This window comes from Dromiciops gliroides, chromosome 6, assembly GCF_019393635.1.
Source record: "Dromiciops gliroides isolate mDroGli1 chromosome 6, mDroGli1.pri, whole genome shotgun sequence".
Classification (NCBI taxonomy): domain Eukaryota; kingdom Metazoa; phylum Chordata; class Mammalia; order Microbiotheria; family Microbiotheriidae; genus Dromiciops; species Dromiciops gliroides.
The window spans coordinates 161871325-161896455 of record NC_057866.1 but is presented as its reverse complement, the minus strand read 5'-3'; the positions used below and the strand labels follow the sequence as shown (position 1 = coordinate 161896455).

General features: G+C 37.7%; 1 protein-coding gene across 4 annotated transcripts in view; it reads left to right on the top strand.

Annotated features, from left to right (window-relative positions):
• Positions 1–19697, top strand: part of PRMT9 (protein arginine methyltransferase 9) — a 48310-nt gene extending 28613 nt beyond the window's left edge. For 2 of the 4 annotated variants that reach the window (XM_043972421.1, XM_043972420.1), the window contains 4 exons: positions 2380–3103; positions 9562–9715; positions 17909–18031; positions 19283–19697. In XM_043972421.1, coding sequence (XP_043828356.1) covers positions 2380–3103; positions 9562–9715; positions 17909–18031; positions 19283–19498 — 1217 coding nt within the window. In that variant the 3' untranslated portion in view covers positions 19499–19697. The remainder of the gene's footprint in view (positions 1–2379; positions 3104–9561; positions 9716–17908; positions 18032–19282) is intronic. The other 2 variants (XM_043972422.1, XR_006353619.1) reach the window with 2 other exon arrangements.
• The last annotated feature ends 5434 nt before the right edge of the window (positions 19698–25131 follow it).

Genomic DNA, 25131 nt, shown 5'->3' with positions numbered 1-25131 from the left:
GAATCAGCTGAGAATACACAGCAGAGCTCCTGTTGTCTTCCAGCTTCCAGCTAGAATGGCAAATTCTCCCCGTTCCCAGAAACCCCACACAGCCCCCAACCAATTATCTGGCCGCTCTTACAGTCACATGACTGCCCTCACTAGGCTTCCAATCATTATAATTTTGCCAGGCCCATGTAGGCATCGGCGAGTGATGATGATGTGAGGTGCCAGCGCCATGGTAAGGGCTACAACCAGTGGGTGGAGCACCGTGCGGTTTTTGTGGAGCCCTAGGCCAGTGCACACTGAGGCATAAAAACCTCAAATAACAATTAATTCTTTACATTATATAAATTGTTCTTTTGCTTCTGTTGACTTCTTTCTGCAGTTCATAGAAGTCTTTCATGTCTCCCTGAAATCATCTATTTCCTCATTTCTTCTACTTAAGAATCTTCAATGTCAGCCTGTTAGCTCTCAGACAAAATACAAAGTTCTTAGCCTGGCTTTAAAGCCCTTTCACTACAGTATAGCTCCAACCTTTCCATTTCTCAGTCATAAGCTTTCTTTGTTAGTCACATTGTCCTCTTTGCAGTTCTCCATTCCTGACATTTCATTTCTTTCCTCTGTACTTTTACAGTTTGTTTCCCACATCCAGGATGTCCTACCTCCTCACCTCAGCTTCATTGATGTGAGATTTAAAATTGGATATAAGAGCATTAAACTCCCCTTTAACCTTTCCCTTATATATCTCCCAGACCAGTAAGTGAAAGAAGCTTCTAAGATTTAGTTAGAGCTTTTATTGTTTGGGAATTAATTAGCCAACAAAACAAGGTGATGTTGATTAGAGGGATAGGAAAGTAGAAATACAAATAAATAGTCTTAGATCTAAGCTTAGTCTATATTCCGTATAGAACTCCCCAAAAACCCAAGGCCACCTCTGAAGCTGAGAACCACGTCAAGCATGTGCTGTTACGGAGGACCAGGCTGATCACCAAGGACCTGAGTCAGCATCTCTGTGTGCCACGCAAGCCAGTCGAGCGAGCAAGCAAAAAAGAGACCAACTTCTGTTCTCTCCTTGCCTTTAAGCTCGCACCCCGGAAGTGGAGTGCTTAGCAGACGCATGGGCGGTTCATCACAGTCTCCTCCCCGAAAGGGTGGTCCTTCAAAAACTGGCGTCTTTCAGTTATCCTAACCAACTGTTAAAAGTTTTCACTTTTTACCACATTTACCCCCTTTGCTTCTTCAAGAAATGGAATGTTTCCTTGACGGAACAGTCAAAAATAACAGAATATAATAATCTATGCTAACTAATAATATGTTAATAACAATATAGAAAAGGAAGAGAGAAAAGTTTTGTCCAGAGGGGCGTTCTTTGGTCTTCATGAACCGACGCTTTGACATTGGTCTTGCAAAGGGAGGGCCTCTGCAGAGAGTACGTTACAGGTGGCATATAATAACAGAAAGGAGATAGTAAAAACTAACAAAACAAAACTGTTCATATAAAGTCTCTGAGTTCTCTTGTCTTCTTGAAGTGGTAAGTTGTCATCAGGAGGAAACTGGATTCTGGTCTGGAAAACTGGATTTTGGACTCTGGTCTGGATTCTGGTCTGGAAAAACTGGATTCTGGACTCTGGTCTGGAAAGCTGGATTCTCTTCTTTAACTGTTTGAATTGCTGCATTTTTACTAAACCTTAGCATAGCATTGTCAACGATCAAATTAATAAATTCCATTATATTCCCTCCTTTATATCCTTGGACTTCTAATAGAGGGTTGAGGTAGTTATGCAATCTGTAACACTTTTTACCACATTTGGCTTCTTTCAGAGCACAGTTCAGGCTTGACATTCTACAGGAGACTTTTTGTTCCCTCTCAAATTTACTCTGAGAGTGTGTGTGTGTGTGTGTGTGTGTGTGTGTGTGTGTGTGTGTGTGCTTTGTAGCTATTTAGTATTTATTTGTCTACCTGTTGTACCCTTCCAGTGGATTGTAAACTCTTTGAGGGTCAGAGGGTATTTTTTTTGTCTTTCTATAGTACTTGCCTTGTAGATACTTAATATTCATTGAAATGAAGGTCCAGCTCAAGTACTACTTCATCCAAGAAACTTTTCCAAGCACCTAACCTCTTTTACTCGTATTACTTAACTCTTGTATATCTTCATGTTTAATCATTAAAATTCCATATATTCAGTGTTTTACTGTTTATAAAGCATATCCCCCAAGTAAATTATAATCCTCTTGAAGGTAGATGTCATATTTTACTTCAAAGTAATGTAATAATGCATAATATCTTCTAATTTTATTTCCAAAATCCAGTCAAGCCCACATAGACATTTTATTTGAATTAATTATTATTGTTCTTCTCTCTCTACCTCTCATCCCCAACTTCCAACTCTATTGAAGATTATTTTGTGAAGCCTGGAGACCACGTGATGATGGAAGTTTCCTGCCAAGACTGTTACCTGAGAATCCAGAATATTCATATTTTAAGTGCCGATCATGGAATGGATGTTGAGAGAGGTTCCAACAAAAATGAGGAAGAGTCTCTTGCTTTAGGCAGTGAGGCTGAACTCTGTAGTGCCCTGGCTAGCCTTCAAACGAGTAAACCAGATGAAATCAGGCAGTCATGCACATTGGAGTCCACAGAAATAGCTTTGCTTAATAATGTTCCATATCATGAAGGATTTAAAGCTGCTATGAGCAAAGTGCTGACATCATTGACCCCAAATAAACAGTTGCAGATCATGGATGTTGAAGGTCTTGGTGGTGAGATGAACTCCGGAAATTCACAAGATGGAAATTCCCTACATATCACCCCTGACCCTTTCTATGTGTTAGATGTGTCTGAGGGCTTTTCCATTCTGCCCATAATTGCTGGGACTATAGGGTTGGTAAAGCCATATAGTTCTGTGGAGAAAGAACAGCACCGTCTCACTCTTGACCTTATTTCTGAAGCCAACCATTTTCCTAGAGACACACTTGAATTTTGGTTGAGACGGGTGGAAGATGACTGTGCTGTTTTACAGAGACCAAAATCAGACAAACTCTGGAGTATTATCATCTTGGATGTCATTGAGACATCGGGCCTTATCCAGCAGGAGATGATGGAAAAAGCAGCAATATCCAGGTAGTATACAACATATGTAACATTTTCCTGAGAAATTACTTTTATCTGCACATGTGATCCTTAATAATGAACATGGCACATTTGTTGACCTTGAAAATGAGTCTTGAGTGTTTTGTGTACATGGAAAATCACAGACTCTTATTCACATTCTTCTCCTCGACAGTGTTCTTATCTTTTTGCTTTTCCTACTGAGGTACCCGAGGTAATGTCTTTTGTTACCCTCTAAGGTGATAGGAATGCTGTTTTGAAGGAAGTCCATAGAAGAAAACAGCAATTGAATAGCCTCAAGTGACAGAGTTAGAATGGAGGTTCAAAGTTCAGGATGTGTAGAGATGATTTAACTTTTTCTATACTTAGGGTATGCAAAAAATACTTGGAACTATATTAAGGAGTGAAAATCCTTCTTTGCTAGGCTCCAGTACAAGGTCTTAAGCCCTACTCTGTTTCGATCATGATCTGTCTTAAGAAGGGGAGGGAGTTGTCACTTAAAGAAAACTTGGCTTCTCTTTCTGGCATTGAAAACAGAAAGTCTTACAATTTTACTAGCTTTGTGACCCTGGGCAAATCACTTAACCCTCATTGCTTTCCCTACCTCCACCCCCCTGCCTCCCCAAAAGAAAGTCTTATAATTCTATTAGTTGGATTTGCAAGAAAAGGAATACTTAATTTGGGGGGATTCTTTTGGACAGGATATAGTAGGAAAAATGTATGTTAAAAATTTAAGTCGGGGGCAGCTAGGTGGCGCAGTGGATAGAGCACTGGCCCTGGAGTCAGGAGTACCTGAGTTCAAATCTGGCCTCAGACACTTAACACTTACTAGCTGTGTGACCCTGGGCAAGTCACTTAACCCCAATTGCCTCACTAAAAAATAAAAAAAAATTAAATCAATTGGAGCTCTTTTGTAGGAAATATAGAGTATAGGTTGGAGAAGCAACCTTGATCAGTAAGACAAAAGTGCCAGGAAACAAAACAAAACAAAACAAAACAAAAGATATTGTACCCTTCAGTGTAGTTGCCTTAACAAGCTATACACTTATTCCAGTGATCTTGTTGCGCAGAGACATTTTGGAACTCCTCTTTTGTAATCAGAAGACTGTAACACCTTGATGGGGTGTGTAGTTCTCCTTTTTGCTTGCCATATTTTAACTTTCTTTTTTTCTTTTTCATTTTTTAACTTTCAATTACCTGTCTCATTTCTTATAACTCTTTCTTGAGGGTAGTTCCCAAAATACCTCTCATAGTTTTGCACACCTTAGATGCTCACTGTCAGATTAAATGAGTATTCATAGATTTTTGTTTGAAAGTTGTATCTTAATAAAAGTAATGAAATGAGATTTCATTAATTTAGTAGATTCAGGATTCCATTGATGTGGGTCATAGTGCATGCATGCTTTTCATTCTGTGTGTTTCTTGTCCTTTTGTAAATCCTACACAGAAGATGTACCAAGAGTGGTGGAGGCCTTCTTCCAAGTCTTTTCACATTCTCTGGATAAAAGTGTAGCACTTGACTGACTGTCTCTTCTCTTACTATTTTTGCACAACTGGCTCTCTTCCTCTTCTGATCAGATATTTCCTAGAAGGCACTTTTATGCCATATTTTACATGCAAGTCATCATTGGTGATACATTCAACATATGTTCCTTCACTGCCCTTTGGGTCACCCACAGTTTTGATCCTTGCATGATTTATTGCTGTCTAGCATTGCAGGAAGAATAACAGTGTTAAAAAGGGAGTAGTTTGGGATTGTTGAGAATGCTATGCAGTTTTGCAAGTTCAACCCAGCCTGCCCCCTTTTTCCTGTTCAGTTCTGGGCTTATCTAATTGTCAGGACCTGTATAAGATGTATAGATATCACATTGGACTGCCTAAATGGATTGCAGTTTAACTACATATCACAGCATGAGTAATGTATATTCTTTATCCATTTTTAGTTTCTTTTCTGGATTGTTAGCTCAATCTCTTTAAAAAGGTTGTGGGTCTCGTTGAGAAGGTTTTGTAGTGTTCTATCTTGCAGCAATCCACATGTCAAACCCAGGCATCTGGAGGACCTAACTGCCCTCTGTGGAGCTCCTCTTCTGTTTAGACTCTGCACAGGGTATTCTCCATGACTGTGGCAAACATCTTTTGGCAAGTTTATGTTTTCCTATTTAATACTTTGCTTGAAACTGAAGATTAGGAGATAATTGAACAAAGTTCTTTCTCTGGGTATATCTATCAAAGACTCCTGTGGTCTTAAGACACACCTGGGAGACACTTGGTGGAGAACATTTAAGATTCAGCTTAGTAAAAATCATCAACCAAAAATAAACACATTGAGATCTTGCCTTTTTTTCAGGCGATTGTGTGACTGAAGATATGGTGTGTTGTAGAAAGTTGTTTGTGAAAAGCCTTCTTGATTCACTTCTCATATTTTCAGCCAGAATACCCTTGCTATATGCATTCTCATAAAGATTTTATAGAGATAAAGTTTGGCATATTGAAGAGGCTAGATAAAAGGGAATGGATGTATGAGGAACAAGGTAGTTCAGAACCAACTACCCTCAGAGGTACATTTCATATCCATTGTCTGCTGGGCCTGTCCTCCGATGCCTGCTTATTTTCTCATGGACTTTGTGTGCGGTATCATGAAAGCTTTTCTGTCTCAAGATTCTCTGTTGCTGTACTTAAGCCTTCTGAAAAAGAGAAGGGGGAAGAATGGCATATATTTAGGAAAAAGAGATGGTACAAATCCAAACTCCCATCACTTCCAAAAGAGAGTTTCTCCTTTTTAGAACTTTTGCCATTTATGGCTAGACTTTGGAGTTAGAACATATTTTCACCATCAAAGGCACAGATGGGTCTGAGACAACATTTGGCTTTGCAATGGATTCCTCAGAGGAGTCTGGCAATGGCAGTGGTATGAGCAGCCACAAAATACTCTTAATACTAGCAAAACTAAACAGATGTAAAAGTTGGTGGTGTTGTTTTTTTAAATTATATCATCTGAACATAGCTAAAGAACATTACTTTTCTTAACAGATCATTGAGTCCATGAATGGCTTTTGGGATACTTTAACTTGGAAATAATGTGGAATACACATTTTAAGGATTTTCCATTCACTACTTAAGTAGGATTGTGGCTAGACATATTTATTAGTTCATCATCCAATTTCTCAGTGCTTAGAGGTTTTTATGGGGATTTTTCTGGCAATTCAGTTTTTGATGACTAATTCAGCCAATTGTTTGTGGATTGACTGATTTACAGTTTTCTTAATTGTTACAGCAGATTTAAGTGTGTCATTCACTTTCATACTTTCTTTAACCTAGTGTGTTTTCCTTAAATTCATGGAATGGCACCCTCTTGTGGCTACCATAAACCGAATCTATGGATGAAGGTAAACAACAGGAAGCTTTGGGCAGAGTCTATTTCAGTGCTGTCTGTACTCTCAAGAAAAATTAGATTAATTTTTTTTTACAATAAAATGAATCACTACATTTTAGCAGATAATTCTATTTGCTCTTATGCCATTAATGAAGTTTTAGCATACTGTATTATACCTGTTGTAATTTAAGAAATCAGACAGGAACCCCAGTTCACCAGTAAATTGGTTCTGATGTGCTAGTGATTTATGAAGGTAATCCATTTTGAGTGTTACCTACCTAAAGACTTAGAACTTTTGTCAACTCAGTTCAGAAAAATACTTAGTTGGAGGCCATCTTTTGCTTGTGTTTATTTAATGGGTAAGAAGGTGAGATTCTCAGTTTTATAAGGGGCAAGGAGGATTAATCATTGAAAATTAACATCTATATTTGCAGGAAAATGTCTATTTAGGGAAATGTGATATATTGGTTTAATAAAATTTTTCTACTTAATCGAGAAAGTATTTATAGAGCAAAACTGCTCAAAGCAAATTTCTTGGCACTTGTGTTAGTTTTCTTAAGATGTGTGTGTGTTTGATCTCTCAATTCTGCATTTTTAGAATCTGGAAATTTTATCTTTAATCTAACAGTGTCAACATAATTTGAAAGAAACCTTATAAAATAAAGTGTTCAGTTGCCTCTGAGGACAACTTTTCCTGTAGTATCAAAAAGAAAGCTTCAAAGACCTCAGAAATTAAACAATTAGATGAAAAATGATGTGGTCATTAGAAACAAAATCCCTTAGTAGAACTGAAGTCATATCATCTTAGCAATTATTAAGGTATTGGTTTTTTTCAAATTTACCTAAATATTTTCTTTTGTTTGATGATTGGTGGGCAAATTTTGAGTTGAGATCTTCTGGTCAGACCTTTCCTAGCCTAGTTGTTTGAGGGGACCATTGCCTAGGTAAATACACCTATTGACTGGGAAGTGACTTTTCTTTTTCTTTTTTTTTTTTTTTGGTGAGGCAATTGGGATTAAGTGACTCGCTCAGGGTCACACAGCTAGTAAGTGTCAAGTGTTTGACACCAGATTTGAACTCAGGTCCTCCTGAATCCAGGGCCGGTGCTTCATCCACCACGTCACCTAGCTGCCCCTGGAAGTGACTTTTTAATAGGTAAAAAACTTGAGAATATGAATGGAAATGTGAGCTTATCCAGCCTTTTCCTACATATATAAAGACTGATTGGGGTGGGGAGAAAGATTTTAATTTTATTTATTTTTATCCTCTTAACTTTTTTTGTCATTTGAAATTTTTTTGACATCATTATCACTTATCCCCTTTTTTATACCTTACTCCCCATCCCTTCACCATTTACCAAAAAGACAAAATAATCCTTTGTGAGCAAAACAAATCCACAAATGTCCTTGTCTAAAAATTTATATCTTTTTTTTTGCACCACTCATCTATCACCCCTCTGTTAGGAACTGGGTATCATGCTTCATCATCAGCTTTCTTATGGAGTCAGGGTTAGTCATTACTTTGATTAGAGTTTTTAAGTCAACTAGTTGTAATGGTTCACAGTGTTGTAGTCATAGTTATAAATTGTTCGCCAACATTACTCTCCATCAGTTCACACAAATCTTTCCATAGTTTAGTTTATCTGTCAGTTTCAGTTTCTTAATTTATTCTTTCATCAAGCTCCATTTCCTTGCCTTAGTTTAGCTTCCTGAAGCTTAGCTATTAAAAAAGACCTTTGTACAAAATTCCATCTTCATTCCAAGAACTACCACCAACCTTGTGAGTGCATATGTAAAGCTTAATCCATCTATGATGATGTGAAGTTAGTAGCATCTTCTTTCTACCATTGTATTATACTTGCAATAATTAAATATTTGATTTCATCAATCTGGTTTTCTCTTACATCCCTTCATGGTTGCCATCTGTTAAAGGCTAAAATTCTAGCTATTCTGTCTAAAATATCTAATGAGTGGTCACCAATAAATTATAAGCTTTAGCAAGAGTTAGACTTTTAAGCATTTATTAAGGAGAATAAGAATTTGGTAAAGAGAGAAGGAAAGACCTACATTCATCTATTAAAGGGAGAGCGCATTTCTAGCTCCGCTCTCCGCCCAAGTCCACAGGAAAGAGCGCCAGAGCGCCAGGCTCCCCCTTCTTCCTCCACAAGCAATTGTCACTTCCTGATGCCAAAGAAAAAACATGGTCTGCCCTCAGAGACTGTCACCTCATGGCAGAGCTTTTCTACAGTAAGTCTCCAGCAGGTGGTGTCATTCTAATTGTTACACCTCCATGTTATTTGTATTTTACAAATAGTGAAATGAGTATTTGGGGATAGACTATTAGCCAATAGCAATGAGGTGATAGTTCTGTTAGACTGTTTACAAATGTTCTTTAAAAAATATTTTTTTGTTTATAAGTGTTCTATAATTCATTAATCAGATTTTTGTCACTGGCAATTTTTCTTTCAGAAGAAATTTAGCATGTAAGAGACTAGAATAATACTAATTTCTAAATAGAGGTAAACCCTCCTTAATTTGGAGAGATTGAAGGAAATTCCCTTCTAAATTAGGTAATTATGAATTAAAGAAATAAATATATATTATTCTCATTATTCCTCCTATGTCTAGTAAGTTTACATTTCCTCTGTATCTACTCTCAACTTTTTTCACCTGTTCCAATCACATAACCCTCTTTCATACTTGTGGGTAGGCCTGGAAAACAGGCAGCTCCCCCCCCCCAAAATGCAAATTCATTATTCCCACAAATTGGGGCACATTGTCCCTAGAGCTGGTTGGAGGATGGTGGCCATTTGCCCAGGGTTTATTGAGCAAGATCTCAATATTTTTCTCACTAGGTACTAATTTTAGTTCCATAGTCATGCAGTTGATGGTCCTGTAGACTGTAGGTGGGCTACAATTATCTGCTGATATTCTTCATGTCTGTTTTCAGATATAGATAAATAGTATTGCATTGTACTGCTTTTTTTCAGCTTTGAACAGCAAACAGCTCTCAAGTTCACATGCCTATGTTTCCTTTTGGTATTGGGAAACATATGTCAGTAGTTCAGTTTTTCTTTAAAAATATCCATCTTTTATAGATGCTTATTACAATCTGGAGGCAAAATCTTTCCTCAGTATGTACTAATGTTGGGGATGCTTGTGGAATCACAGACACTGGTTGAAGAGAATGCAGTTCAAGGGACTGAACCAACTCTTGGATTGAATATAGCACCTTTCATTAACCAGTTCCAGGTGGGTTTCTTGTTTTTTTGTTTTAAAATTTAAAACCTAGGTTTCTCGTAAATCAGGGCTCTAAAGCAAAAGATACTGTCGACTTCCATCAGTATTCCTTGGAAACCATTTAGGTATTTTACTTATCACCTGTTTTGGGGAAATAGCTTGCTTCCTACAGGAAAGAATTTTTATTGGTATTTGGACAAGATTGAGAAAACAGAGCAAGAAGAGCACAGTAGCATACTTAGTTTTCTAATCTTACTTTCAACAGTGACCTTGTACCTGGAGGTTCTGTGAAATCCCTAGCTTCAAATCCATTAAAATATAATGAACTCATGCAAAGAAAATTTTAAAGTAATTTCTGAAGCTTTTATCTTGTCTCCAGAGGTTTCAGTCAGTCAGTTTTTGAGTGTAGAACATCAGGGGTTCCTCCTGTGACGTTATTTCAGGAAAAAATACCAGCAGACAGCTGTTTAATTGAGGATTGTAAGTCAGTAACTCAGATTCTACTGTTTGTTTGTTTTTACATCATAGTTTTGATACTTAAGTGACTATGAAATGGTATAGATTAATTTAGTTTGCTAACATATATACAGAATTTCCATGAAGTAATTTCAATTTGTGTTACTCCCTCTGGTTTCATTTAACTGGCCTATCCTTTAGACCCAGGGGTCTGAATGATAACAACTAAAACAGGTTACTATCAAAGATAAATCTGGTCAATAAAAAATGGTAAAAATACTTTGGAAAACAAGTACCATGAGCTCATTGCAAATTGAACTGAATGTGAAAAGGGTGTTGGCTCTGGAGTCAGAGGACTTGAAGACCCCATGTCACAACTTGCAAAATGAAGGGGGTTGGACTCAACTCACCAGAAGATCCCTTCTAGCTCAGAATCTATGACCCTTTCTTTTTCATTTTTTTAATTCAACTTTTGATTTCATCAGTACTGGAAACTTCTGGTGGGGGATTTCAACAATACAGATCTGTACCTGCTCTGCAAATTAGAGTTTTAGAGAGTTTCCCTCAGGCACTGAAAAGTTAGGCAATGGGGGCAGCTAGGTGGTGCAGTGGATAGAGCATCGGCCCTGGATTCGGGAGTTCCTGAGTTCAAATCTGACCTAGACACTTGACACTTACTGGCTGTGTGACCCGGGCCAAGTCACTTAACCCCCATTGCCCCTCAAAAAAAAAAAAAAAAAGAAAAGTTAGGCAATTTGATTAGGGTCGGATGTCTCAGAAGTGAGTCCTGAACCCAAGCCTTCATGACACTGTACCATATTGTGGGAGCAGCTAAGTGATGCAGTGGATGGAGCACTGGCTCCAAAGTTCGGAGAACCTGAGTTCAAATTTCACCTCAGACACTTACTAGCTGTGTGACCCTGGGCAAGTCACTTAACCCCAGTTGCCTTAAATATCTGGAGCCATCTCCTGTCTTCCTGATGTATATCTTGCCATTAGCTACAGATGGCTCTGAAGGAGAAAATAAGGTTGGTGACCTTGCATAGCCCTCTCCCTCACTTAAATCCAATTCACTGCAAGTCATGACATCACCTTGCAATGTCATAGTTCTCTTTGAGAACAAAGGACAGACAACCAACACCACCACAATGTAACTCATTTATTTATTTGTTTGTTTATTTTTTGTAGGGCAATGAGGGTTAAGTGACTTGCCCAGGGTCACACAGCTAGTAGCTCATTTATTTTTAGTTGATTAAAAAAAAAGTGAAATAAGACATACATACAAGCTGAGATATCATTTTGTAACTTGAAAGCTTTTGTTTCTACAGGAATCAGCTACTACCAAGTTAACCATAATACTTTCCCAAAAAAATCATTAGCCTGATTGTTTTGCTTTATAGATTATATTTCCTGGTTCCATTTGAATGACCTACTGCACTGAATATTTTTACAAAGTCAGCTTTAAAGATTATAAACAATAACCAAAAAGAACATTCAAATACACAAGAATTTAAAACTTCTTGAAACTATAAACTTGTTCTTTATACTTAACAAAAAAGCTATTAACTTTAATAACATAACAAATAAACCTCCCCTTTTGTAACCATTTTCCTCACCAGATTTTGTTGTTGCTTTTATTATTGATATGTTTATAGTCAGTGTGTATACATTGCTGCTTTCTCTTTATGACCAGTCCCCAAAGTTAACAAAGTCATTTTATTGTAAAACTTTGCTAAGTCAGATGCTTGGTACTTAAATGTATTTTCCATGGAAACAATATTACAAATGATGGTGAGGGGGAGGAGACAGAGCCAAGATGGCAGAGAAAAGGCAGGAATTTGCCTGAGCTCTCCCTAGTTTTCCTTGAAACAAGTTTAAATCATGCCTCAGAACACATTCTGGAGCAATAAACCCCAAAAAGGACTGGGTGAAACAATTTTCCAACCTAAGATAACTTATTGGGACTGCAGGAAAGATCTATATCACTTGGGTAAAAGGGGAGCACAGGTAGTGTCTGGGCAAGCAAGCAGGAGGCCCCTAACCCCAGCACAGATCAGCAGCTGAGGCCTTGCAGTTCTGGCTTAGTAGGCCAGTGAGGCTTCCAGCCCTAACATAGCAGGTTAGTGATCAGGTCTGGAAAGCCCAGATGCCCTGCTGCAGGCAGCTAAAGTAGACCTAGAGATCACAGCACAGCTGTGAACTGCTAGCCCTGGAGAACCTGGTGCAGACAGCCAGTGATCAGACTCTTCCTCTACCTCTCCCCCCAGCACAAGAAATTTGGGACAGTGCCCCCTGTATCCCAGGAGCAAAGCTCAACTTTAAAAGTCTCAGAATTGGAGGCAGCTATGTGGCGCAGTGGATAGAGCACCGGCTCTGGAGTCAGGAGGACCTGAGTTCAAATCCGGCCTCAGACACTTAACACTTACTAGTTGTGTGACCCTGAGCAAGTCACTTAACCCCAATTGCCTAAAAAAACCCCAAAACAAACAAACAAAAAAAGTCTCAGAATAGGCTGGAAAATGAGCAAAAACCATATAAAGCTATTATGGCAACAGGGAAGATCAAAATACAAACTCAGAAGAGGACAACAGTGTCAAATTGCCTACATGTGAAGCCTCAGAGAGAAATATGAATTGGTCTCAGGCACAGAAAGTCCTCTTGGAAGAGCTCAAGTAAGGAATTTAAAAATCAGAAAGAACAATTGGAAAAAGAAATGAGAGTTATGCAAGAAAATCATGAAAAAATTGTCAGTAGCTTGGAAAAAGAAAACAATTCCTTAAAAAGTAGAATTGGACAAGTGAAAGCTGATGACTGTATGAGACATCAAAAATCAATCAAACAAGATAAAAAGAATGAAAAAAAAGAAGAAAATGTAAAATACCTCATTGGAAAATAGATCCAGGAGAGATAATTTAAGAATTATTAAACCAGGGCAGCTAGGTGGTGCAGTGGATAAAGCACTGGCCCTGGATTCAGGAGTACCTGAGTTCAAATCCAGCCTCAGACACTTGACACTTACTAGCTGTGTGACCCTGGGCAAGTCACTTAACCCCCATTGCCCCGCCAAAAAAAATAAAAATTATTAAACCACTGAAAAACATGATCAAAAGAAAAGCCTGGACAGCATCTTTTTTTTTTGGTAAGGCAATTGGGGTTAAGTGACTTGCCCAGGGTCACACAGTAGTATGTGTCAAGTGTCTGAGGCCAGATTTGAACTCAGGTCCTCCTGAATCCAGGGCTGGTGCTTTATCCACTGTGCCACCTAGCTACCCCCATGGACAGCATGTTTCAAGAAATTATTAAGGAAAACTTCCCTGATATCATAGGACCAGAGGGCAAAATAGAAATTGGAAAAAATCCACCAACCAAGAATCAACTTCTGAGCATAATCTTTCAAGGGGAAAAATGGATTTTCAATGAAATAGAGCAAAGCTTCTCAAACTATGGGTCATGACCCCATATGGAGTCACATACCTGAACATGGGGATCACAAAAAAGTTGGCAAGAGTAAAAGGTTATGTATACCTATTTTATATAGTTCTATATTTGGGATCATGTAAAAATTTCTTGGGCAAAAAGGGGTTGTGAGTGGAAAAAGTTTAAGAAGCCCTGAAATAGAGGACTTCAGACATTCCTGATGGAAAGACCAGAATGAAACAGAAAATTTGTTTTTCAAATACAAGACTTAAGCATAAAAAGATAAATGGAAAAGAAAAAAAACATAAGTTATTCAATAATATTAATCTATTTATATCCCTACATGGGAAGATGTTACTTGTAATTCTTTTAAAAAAATCTATCTTTATTAGGGCAATTAGAAGGAATATACATAGAGGATGTGGGTATAAATTGACTTTGATAAGATAATATAAAAAAAAAATTAAGGGCAGCTAGATGGCTCACAGTGGATAAAGAACCAGCCCTGGATTCAGGAGGACCTGAGCTCAAATCCAGCCTCAGATACCTGACACTTACTAGCTGTGTGACCCTGGAAAAGTCAGTTAACCTTCTCCCCCCCCCCCAAATTAAGTGGTAAGAAAGAGGATTGCACTGAAAGAAGAAGGAAGGGAGAGGCAGAATGGGATAAAGTATATCACATGAAGAGGCATGAAAGACCTATTACAGTGGAAGAAGGGAGAGGGGGTAAACATTGCTTCAACTTTATTCTCATCAGATTTGCTGCAAAGAGGGAGTAATATATACATTTAGTTGGGTATAGAAATCCCTCTTACCCTATAGGGAAGTAGTAGGGGAGGCAGCCAAGAAAGGGGGAGGGGACTAATAGAAGAAAAGACAGATTGAGGGAGGTGGTAATCAAAAGCAAAATATTGGTGAGGAGGAACAGGGTGAAAGGAGAAGAGAGAAAAGTATAAACAGGAAAAATAGGATGGGGGGAAATACAGAGTTAGTAGTAATCATAACTGTGAGTGTGAATGGGATGAACTCACCCATAAAATGGAAACAAATAGAGTTAATTAAAAAACAGAATCCTACAATATGTTGTTTACAAGAAACACATTTGGCTTTCTTTTTTTTTTTAGCGGGGCTATGGGGATTAAGTGACTTGCCCAGGGTCACACAGCTAGTGTCAAGTGTCTGAGGCCGCATTTGAACTCAGGTCCTCCTGAATCCAGCGCTGGTGTTTTATCCACTGCGCCACCTAGCTGCCCCTACAAGAAACACATTTGAAGGAGACACAGACCAAAGGTAAAAGGCTAGAGCAGAATATATTATGCTTCAGCTGAAGTAAAAAAGAGCAGGGGTAGCAGTCATGATCTCAGACAAAGCAAAAGCAAAAAATTTAAAGAGACAAGGAAGAACACTATGTTTTGCTAAAAGGTACCATAGACAATGAAGTAATATCAATACTAAATATATATGTACCAAATAGTATAGCATCCAAATTTCTAGAAGAGAAGTTAAATGAGTTAAAGGAGGAAATAGAAAGTAAAACTATAGTAGTGGGGGACTTCAACTTTCCCTTCTCAGAACTAGATAAATCTAACCACAAAATAAAGAAGAAAGCTGGAAAAATTTTTACAGCAAGTATCTCTAATAAAGGCCTCATTTCTCAAATATATAGAGAACCGAGTCAAAATTGTAAAAATGCAAGTCATTGCACAGTTGATAAAATGGTCTGACGAATATGACCAGGCAGTTTTCAGATGAAGAAATCAAAGCTATCTAGAGTCATATGAAAAAAATGCTCTAAATCACTATTGATTAGAGAAATGCAAATTAAAACAACTCTGAGGTGCCACCTCTTACCTATCAGATTGGCTAATATGAATGAAAAGGAAAATGATAAATGTTGGGAGGATGTGGGAAAATTGGGACACTAATGCTTTGCTGGTGGAGTTGTGAACTGATCCAACCATTCTGGAGAACAATTTGGAGCTATGCCCAAAGGGCAATCAAACTGTGCATAACTCTTGATTCAGCAACACCACTACTTTGTCTATATCACAGAGAGATTGTAAAAAAGGGACAAGGCCATATGTGTACAAAAATATTTATAGCAGTTCTCTTTGTGGTGGCTAAGAATTCAAAATCAAGAGGATGCCCATCAATTGAGGAATAGCTGAACAAGTATATGAATGTAGTGGAATACTCTTGTGCCCTAAGAAATGACAAGCAGGTGGATTTCAGAAAAACCTGGAAAGACTTTCATGAACTGATGCAAAATGAAGTGAGCAGAGCCAGCGAAACATTTTACATAGTGACAGCAATGTTTTGCAATGATCAACTATGAATAATTTAGCTCTTCTCAGAAATACAGTGATCCAATACAATTCCACAGGATGATAAAGAATACTTTCCACATCCAGAGAAAGAACTGATGAATCTGAATGCAGATTGAAGCATACTATTCCCACTTTCTTTATCTTTTTTGTCTTTTTTCTTTTGGTCTATTTCTTTCCCAACATGACTAATACGGAAATATGTTTCACATGATTCTACAAATATGACCTGTTTAAAGTTTTTACCTTTTCATGGAGTGGAAAGGGAAGGAAAAAATTGGGAACTCAAAAATTTTCAAAAATGGATGTTAATTGTCTTTATGTGTAATTGGGGAAACAAAATACTGTTAAAATGCGTCATGAACAGCCATTTAAAAAACAAGTGATAGTAAAGGTCTTATATCAGCCAACAAAAGTAATATTTTAACTAAAAACATCTACAGTGTAAAATTTTAGTAGATAGTGCTATTCCATTATTAATAATTGAGGGCAAAAACATGCTTAATGAGGAGTATGAGAAGCAAGAAGATGCAGACTTTGATTCCAAAAAGCACTTCAGGACACTCTCAAGGGTTTTTTGAGATCGATGGTATTCTTGTTCTTTACTTTATCTAAGGCCCACTTCCAAATGTCTAGCTTTCCTTGTTGCAGGTATCTATCACTAGCAGCACTCTTAACCCTCATTAACCATGATCTTTTGCAGCCTTATACAAATAAAGTAAAGGAAGTTTAAATGATTCTCTTGAGATAACTGAGCTAGGGCTACAAGCGGGGGTGGGGAATGGTGAAACAGGCTGCTGTTCTGTGGAAGGAAGGAGGATTTCTTATAGTGGAGCTAAAGTGGACTGTGAGAAGTTCAGTAGAGAGAAAAGGACCAAAATGCTTTCTTTTCGAGGCTCCCTGAAGAGGGAAGGAGGTTAGAATAGGGAAGTCTTTGGGTCAGAACTTGACTCTTCATTTGAATCTGGGTATCTGTTCTGATGGTATATTATTATTTTTACATACTTTGTACTCTTTCTGCTAGATTCTAAGCTCCATGGAGGCAGACCGAGTGTATTTCTTATCTTTACATCTCATGGAGCGCTTAGCATAGTGGGTCCCTAAAAAGTGTTTGCTGCTTTGTTGTTGATGGTGCTCCACAGTTAGGTGAGAAGGGAGGAAATTATGGTAACTAAAGTACTTCTAGAGAAATGATACGCTATTTCTTCAAACCAAACTAGTAAGACCCTCCCCCATCTTAATATTGCTTAAAAGGACACCAATAATTTACAGTTTAATATTTAGTTTTGCAGTAAATTAATATTAATATTCCCTTTGGGAAATAAATATAACTTGACTAAGGATTATAAAAGGGGTAAATTATTAGAAAACGTTCTTTTTGTCCCATCTTTTTCTGTGTTCTGTTAATGGACCTAGGAAACTGGATTGAAAAGGAAGCCTTGGAGAGTAAATATCATATTTCCAAGGCTACTAAATTTTCAGAATTTTTAAAAATAAAAAATAGGCTCAAAATAATTATAGCTACCTATTGCTTTTTACCTCCTAAAGGGTGTTGTTTAATTGATGAGTGAACATTTGGCAATATGTCTTACTGGCATAAAATTCTATCTTCTTTCTTTGGCCCTCTAATTATAAAATTGGATTTCTCTACAATTTGTATACTAAACCTGAAGTTTATGGATAACAAGTTTTAGTGCTGTTAATTGCCAAAGTTTCACCCCTTGCTTTTCTTTTTTAAAAATTTTATTTATTTATGTATTTTTTGTGGGGCATTGAGGGTTAAGTGATTTGCCCAGGGTCACACAACTAATACATATCAAGTGTCTGAGTCCGGATTTGAACTCGGGTCTCCTGAATCCAGGGCTGATGTTTTATCCACTGTGCCATCTAGCTGCCCTACCCCTTGCTTTTATAAAGCAAGTTTTTGTTTCTTTAAGATAATAGTGAATCTTCCTCATATGGAAGGTGATGATATTCATTTCTTGGGATTTCAATATTCTTTCTATAGGTTCCTGTACGGGTATTTTTGGACCTTTCCACTTTGCCCTGTATTCCCTTAAGCAAGCCGACTGAACTTCTAAGATTAGATTTGATGAATCCATATTTGAACAATTCTAACAGAGAAGTGAAGGTAAGGATGAAATAACTAAGTTGTCACTGCTTGTTTTGTTCAGAAACTTTAATTAATTTTCTAGCTTTAGTTGCTTTGCAGAATAATATCTTGAAAAGCATCTCTCTATCATGTAGTATTGTTTTCTGTGAGGGGAAAATGTACATTTTGCTGGGTGTGGCGACATATATCTCTAATCTTTGTTATTAGAGGAGGCTAAGGCCTGTGGGGTCATTTTAACTCAGTTCTTGAACTGGAGTAGGGCCAAAGCCAAGTGGATATCTTTGCTAAGACCACTGATGCTCCAGACATTGAGAGCTACCAAGCTAAGGAGGGGCTAAGGAGGTCAGAAAAATGGAGCAGATTAAAGCTTCCTTATTGATTAAGTATTGGATTGGGCCTATGAATAGCTACCATACTTCTGGCCCAAGTGATACAGGGAAAGTCAGTTCCTCCTTATCCTCTCCCCTTCTGACATACCCCCAAAAAGAAAGGAAGAATATAAATTTTATACATATTTTTAGGTGATTGATGCTATTTCTTCTATTAAAAGCCCAATAGAAAATATAATTATAAACATAGCAATTTAAACTGATATTAGTCTTAATGAATGATACAGTATATTTTTTTATTTGTCAGAGACATTTGTACACATCAGATAAGGTCTTTAAATTGTTGTATCCTGTTCTCCCATCCCCACCTCACCCCAATTGATTTTATTATTATTATTATTTTTAGTGAGGCAGTTGGGGTTAAGTGACTTGCCCAGGGTCACACAGCTAGTAAGTGTTAAGCGTCTGAGGCCGGATTTGAACCCAGGTACTCCTGACTCCAGGGCCGGTGCTCTGTCTACTGCGCCACCTAGCTGCCCCTCCAATTGATTTTAGTAGTGTCTCCTTAGTGTCCACTGGAGGCTTTGAACTTTTACTATGACCTATGAGAATTACACAAAATTAATTCCTAGCATGAATGCCATGAATAGCAGAATTTTCTTGTATTAAAAATGTGTATTAATAAAAACAGAACAGTGACTCTGTTTCCCTGTTGCTGATTGCCTGCCTAACTCCATCATAGGCCTGGTTCATTTTTCATTCTTTTAATTTACATTAAAACTGGAAGCACTTCAGTGACTTTTCCTAAAGTTGATAACTAACAAAAAATAAAAGCATACCAATTCAAAATTATCTTCAATATCCTGAGAGTCACATGTTAGGAATTTTCAATTCTTTAATTATTATGATTTTAAAAAAATTTTTAAATACTTTTTTTTAGGTGCAGATTTGTAAATCTGGACAAGTGACTGCCATTCCATTCTGGTATCACGTGTATCTTGATGAAGAGATTAGCCTGGATACATCCAGTGAGACCTCACACTGGAAACAAGCTGCCGTTGTACTGGATAGTCCCATCCCAGTGGAAATAGGACAAGAGGTTGTCCTCAACATTCAGCACCACAAAAGCAGTATTAGCATCACAGTGAAACAGTGAAGGAGTTACAGTCAGGCAATTAGATTTCTTTGGTATTAGTAAATAGTTGGTTTGTATTTCATAAAATTGAATGAAAAAATTGTAATGGTTCATCTAATATATTTGTAGAAAAAACAGAAATAAAATGTTTTCTTTAAAAGCTCTTGGATTATAAGGTAGCATTATTATAAGGTATTGCTACTGCCTTGCTTTCTGACAATTGGGTCATAATATGGTCTTGCCTAATTAGTAAACCTTTTTAGGATCAAAGAAAACTGTTTCTTCATTTTTTACTATTCAGTTTTGCTACAGATTAATGTGAAATACATTTATCAGCATTTTTCTCCTATGATTGATTTTATCTAAAACCTATAAAGATGAGAAGGTATCTATATAAAATATCATCATTTATCTCTATATACTTATGAACAACAAAGAAAACCCTTTAGGCATTTTTAAACATCTTTATTCTTTATGATTTTTAAAATTAGACATCAAGGAAAACTAGGTTACATCACTTTTTTTTAAATAAAGACTTTTTCTAAACAAGAAAGGTCAAGTGATACATTGCAAGAGTTCAATTGCCATCTTCTTTGAAGCTGTCAGTATCTGTAGGAATTTGTAACTCCCACATTGGTTTCCTTCTCAACCTACTTTTGAAAGTTGGTATGTGTGGAGAGTGCAAATGAGTTTTAATTATTATAATTTAAACCAAACCCATTTGGAGAAGTAAATCTTTGAAGGGAAACAAAGCAATTAACCAGGTCCCAAGTAAATGAAAAACACCCAACTAGAATTGTTTCTACATTTTTTAGTTTGTAGAGGAAGAAATACAAAGCAAGTTGATAGAAAGATTAAATTTTTAAATCCCTGACTTCTAGAGAAGGCATTATACATTTAGCCACTTTCTTTCTCCTAAGACTTACAGCAGCACTGTCAAAAATATATAAAAATATACTGAACATAATTTAATTGTAAGGCCAGAATGAATAGAGACTTCTGAAAAATAGATACCCAAAAAAGCAATGGAAAGAACTAGGGGTATATTGGTCTGAAAAAAATAATCCAGACATGATTGACATTATGTAAGTCCAAAGCAAGAACAATAAAAGGATAGGTCCATTGCTTGAAGTGGGTGATTTAATGTGAATGTGGTGGTGGTATTCGTCTTTCATACTTAAGAGGACCAATGAGATCATGGTGTCATAATGTTGGGGTCAGGGTCAGGTATGTTTGGCCGATCAATATGAGCTTGGAGAGCTCTACCACAGGTTAGGAACAAATAGTTTAAATATTTGGGATGGAGATGTCTATATTTGTGCATCCGACATTTCCTTTGTGCTACTACAATCCTACTTTGTTATAGAGCACAGCATCTTTGATGTGGGCATGCCATGCAGGGCAGTCCTTTGCCAGCATCTCTCATGTCTCATAATTGATACTAAAGTTCTTCAGACAGAACTGGAAAGTGTCTTTGTATCGCTTCTTCCGACCTCTGTGTATGCTTGTCTTGTACGAGTTCTCTAGTCTTTTAGGTAAACATGCATTTGACATTTCAGCTACATGGCTAACCCATTAGAGTTGTGTTCTTTGCAGCAGAGTTTGAGTGCTTGGCAGTTCAGCTCAAGAAAGAAACTCAGTGATATAGCTAGGTAGTGCAGTGGATAAAGCATTGGCCCTGGATTCAGGAGGACCTGAGTTCAAATCCAGCCTCAGACCCTTGACACGTACTAGCTATGTGACCCTGGGCAAGTCACTTAACCCCAATTGCCTCACCCCCCCCCAAAAAAATGTTAGGTGGCACAGTGGATAAAACACCAGCCCCGGATTCAGGAGTACCTGAGTTCAAATCCAGCCTCAGACACTTGACACTAGCTGTGTGACCCTGGGCAAGTCACTTAACCCTTATTGCCCTGCAAAAAAAAAAAAAACAAAACAAAAGAAGAAAACCTCAGTGTCCAGTACTTTATATTGCCGTGTAATCTTTAGATTCCTCATAAGACAGTTCAAATGGAAGTGATTTCAATTTTCTGGCATGGTGCTGGTATCCTGTCCAGGTTTCCCAATGGCTTTGTAGACCTTCAGTTTGGTAGGTAGCCTAATACCTCTTCTGCTCCACACTTTCTTTTGTAGCCTCCCAAACCCTGGAAAGTAACTGCTAAGGTAAGTGAACTTATCCACAGCATTCAAAATATCTCCATTTGCTGTAACCAATGGTTTCATTTATGGATGGTGTGGTGCTGGCGGGTAGAGAACCAGTTTTATTGGTATTGATTGTCAGGCCATTTGGCACAAATGACAAAAAATTGATACATACTCTGTTGAATCTCAGCCTCAGAGGCTACATTGAGTACACAATCGTCTGTGAACAAAAAGTTGCACACCAACTCCCCCTCCATATTAGTCTTGGCCTTTTCAAGTTAAATAGTTGCCCATCAGTGCAGTAACTGACCTTGATGCTGTCTTCATCCTTGTTGAAGGGGTCACAATATCATGTAAATAGCATGGGAGCAAGCACACAACCTTGCTTCAATCTACTTGGTGACTGGGAAAATGTGAAAACATCATCCTTCATCCAGAACCTATGCAACCATGCATAAAACTGGCATATAATACTGATGAACTTCTCTGGGCAACTCAATTTCCCCATGATCTTCCATGAGGTCTCAAGACTCAAAAGTATCAGAGGCCTTGGTCACGTTGATGTTGTGTACAGACCTCTGTTCTGCTCTTGGCATCTCTCCTGGAATTGTGAGGCAGCAAACACCATTTCTACCTAAAACACCTTGTCAACATCAAACAAAGATAACAAGACTGTTTAACTTCTGCTTTGCTTCTCTGTCAAAGAAAATAATTTTTCAGCCTTTGCACTGACTGTTCTCTATGTCAGGAATGACCTCCTACCTCACCTCTCTTAGGATCTCTTTGTAAACCTCTTGAAGGTAGATATTATCATTTTCTCCCTTGTATTTCCAGCACAGTGCCTGATGATTGATTGAAAGGCAAAAACAAACATGGTTTATATTGAATTGAAACTTAAGACAGATGAAAAAAAAACTAGTGAAAGAGCACTTTGGGGGCAGCTAGGTGGTGCAGTGGATAGAGTACCAGCCCTGGATTCAGCAGAACCTGAGTTCAAATCTAGCCTTGGACACTTAACACTTACTAGCTGTGTGACCCTGGGCAAGTCACTTAACCCCAATTGCCTCAAAGAAAGAGAGAAAGAAAAAGAAAAAAGAAAAGAAAGAAAAAAAAAGAAAAGAAAAAAGAGCACTTTGGTGTTCTGAATGAGTTCAAATCTTCTGGCACAGAGCAATCACATCCTAGGGTATTGAAGGAACATTCAGATTTGATTTTTTTGATTGCTATCCACAATCTATTTTAGAAATTGTGGCAAATCAGAGATGTGCCAGAGACTAAAGCTTGGCAAATGTCCTGATTTCCAGAAGGATGCTCTTGGCTGTTCAGCTTGACTGATTCCCAGCAAAATTCTCATGTGTATTATTAAACTAATCAATGGCTTGTCAGCACTCAAGGAAGTTGGGCTTTAGGGATCAGCATGGGTTCATAAACCCATTTATGCCAGGCTCACCTCTTTTTTTCAAAGCAGCATTGTGTAATGGAGAGTGCTAGACTTGGAGTTAGGAGAAACTTGGATTCAAGTCCTGACTCCACTATGTACCTACTACAGGACCATGAAAAAGTCCCTTAACCTCTGAGCCATCTGTAAAATGGGAATAATGCCAGGAGTATCTACCTCAGGGGGTGGTTGAGAGGCTTGAAGGAGATTATGTAGAGTGCTTTGCAATCTCTAAAGCACCATATAAATGTCAGTCATTATTACTTAATATTTAGCATCCAAGGAGAATATAGGTGTTAAGAAGATTTTTTTGTTTGTTTCAGGGAGCAACTTCCAGTCAGAAACATCGTGCAGTTTCTCAAATGCATTTCAGTCTGCTCTCTTCAATTTGGGGCCTAAGTCATTGTCCATCTGTGTTCTCAATCCAAGATAAATGTACTGATTCACTATGCCTTCAAATGCATTTCAGTCTGGACAATAGGCATTCTTCATTGTAGTTGGCTTTTCCTGTATGAATTACTCCAGTCTCTTGAATTACTGTAAATGTCTCTGAGGCAAATCTGTTCTTTATCACATCAAGATCAAGAATTCTAAAATTTTATTTGTAAAACAAAACATCTGTAAGACCTCATCATCTCTCAAGATTCTGTTGTCCATTTGGAGTCTGCATTAGACATCCTCTGTAACAGTGACATTTGGCCAGCATGTTTTCCTGTTTTATGCTTTACTTGACAATATTTAAGGTGATTGTTGAACAAAGTTAACTGTGGTATTATTTACCAGAGATTCTTATATAAACTTAACATGTACATGACAGACAACTTATTGGGAGAGAGAGCTTTTAAGACAGCATTTTACCAAGTCAAAAATGTTAATATAATTAATAAACAGTAAGTACACATGATCTTACATTCTTTTAAAAAAAATTAATAGCTAACATTTATAGCACTGCACATGTAATCTTACTTGATTCTCACCACAACCCTGTGAATTAGGTATTTACATTATCCTCATTTTATAGAAGAGGAAACTGAGGCAGAAAGATAAAGTTGGCTCATCCATGGTCTTACAGCTAAAAAGTGTTGGAGGTAAGATTTGAACTCAGGTCTCTCTGAGAATCATACAGTTTTATTAACTTTCAGTCAACTTTGTGGCTGCTCTAGAAAACTATAAGCCTGACTATTCTGTTCTGTTTTCAACAAGGGTAATCCTTTACATATGTGTAGATCATCTTCATATGGACCGCATGAAAAAGTATAATGTGGGTTAAGATTTATGATGGTCTTTATTCCCTTTTTTTGGTTGGTTTTTTTTGGGGGTGTGTGTGAGGCAATTGGGGTTAAGTGACTTGCCCAGGGTCACACAGCTAGTAAGTGTCAAGTGTCTAAGGCTGGATTTGAACTCAGGTCCTCTTGAGTCCAGGGCTGGTGCTCTATCCACTGCGCCACCTAGCAGCCCCGGTCTTTATTCCGTTTTGAGGAGTTATGCCATCCACAAATTTCTGGTAATAATACTGCCACAAAAGTTCTACCTTGATGTCTCATGTTTTGGAGGTCTTTTCTGATCCCTTCCTACTTTAAAAATTGGTTTTAATTAAACTTACCTTTCCCAGATAGTACCCTGATGAATCCTTTTACAAAGCTGATATCCCACAAATGTGTTAAAAATCAAATGTTATTACAATTGATAATATATTTCACTTTCCACTTTTGAAATTTACCAATTATATGTGTGAACTTCAACTTTGGTAGAATAGTTCTGTGGTAAAAATTATTTGGGGTAAAGATTAATATTCCCGTTTTTAGCTAACTCATTTGGGAAGGGCCACACCTGGCCCACCCCGAGATTACAAAGGCAGCTTTTTGAAGGACCTCCCCTTTTGGGGGAGGGGATATTGAACACTCCCAGAAGGGAGGCGGGTTATTTCCGGTACACGAGCTGGCTTCCTTTTTTTGGCTGGGGCCCTGGAGTTGGCGGCGCGCCCAAGGGACTTTAGACTGACTGGTCAGACATGTGTGAGTTACTCATGGAAAACCCTAAATTCCTTTGAACTAGTTTAATTGGGAATGGTCTG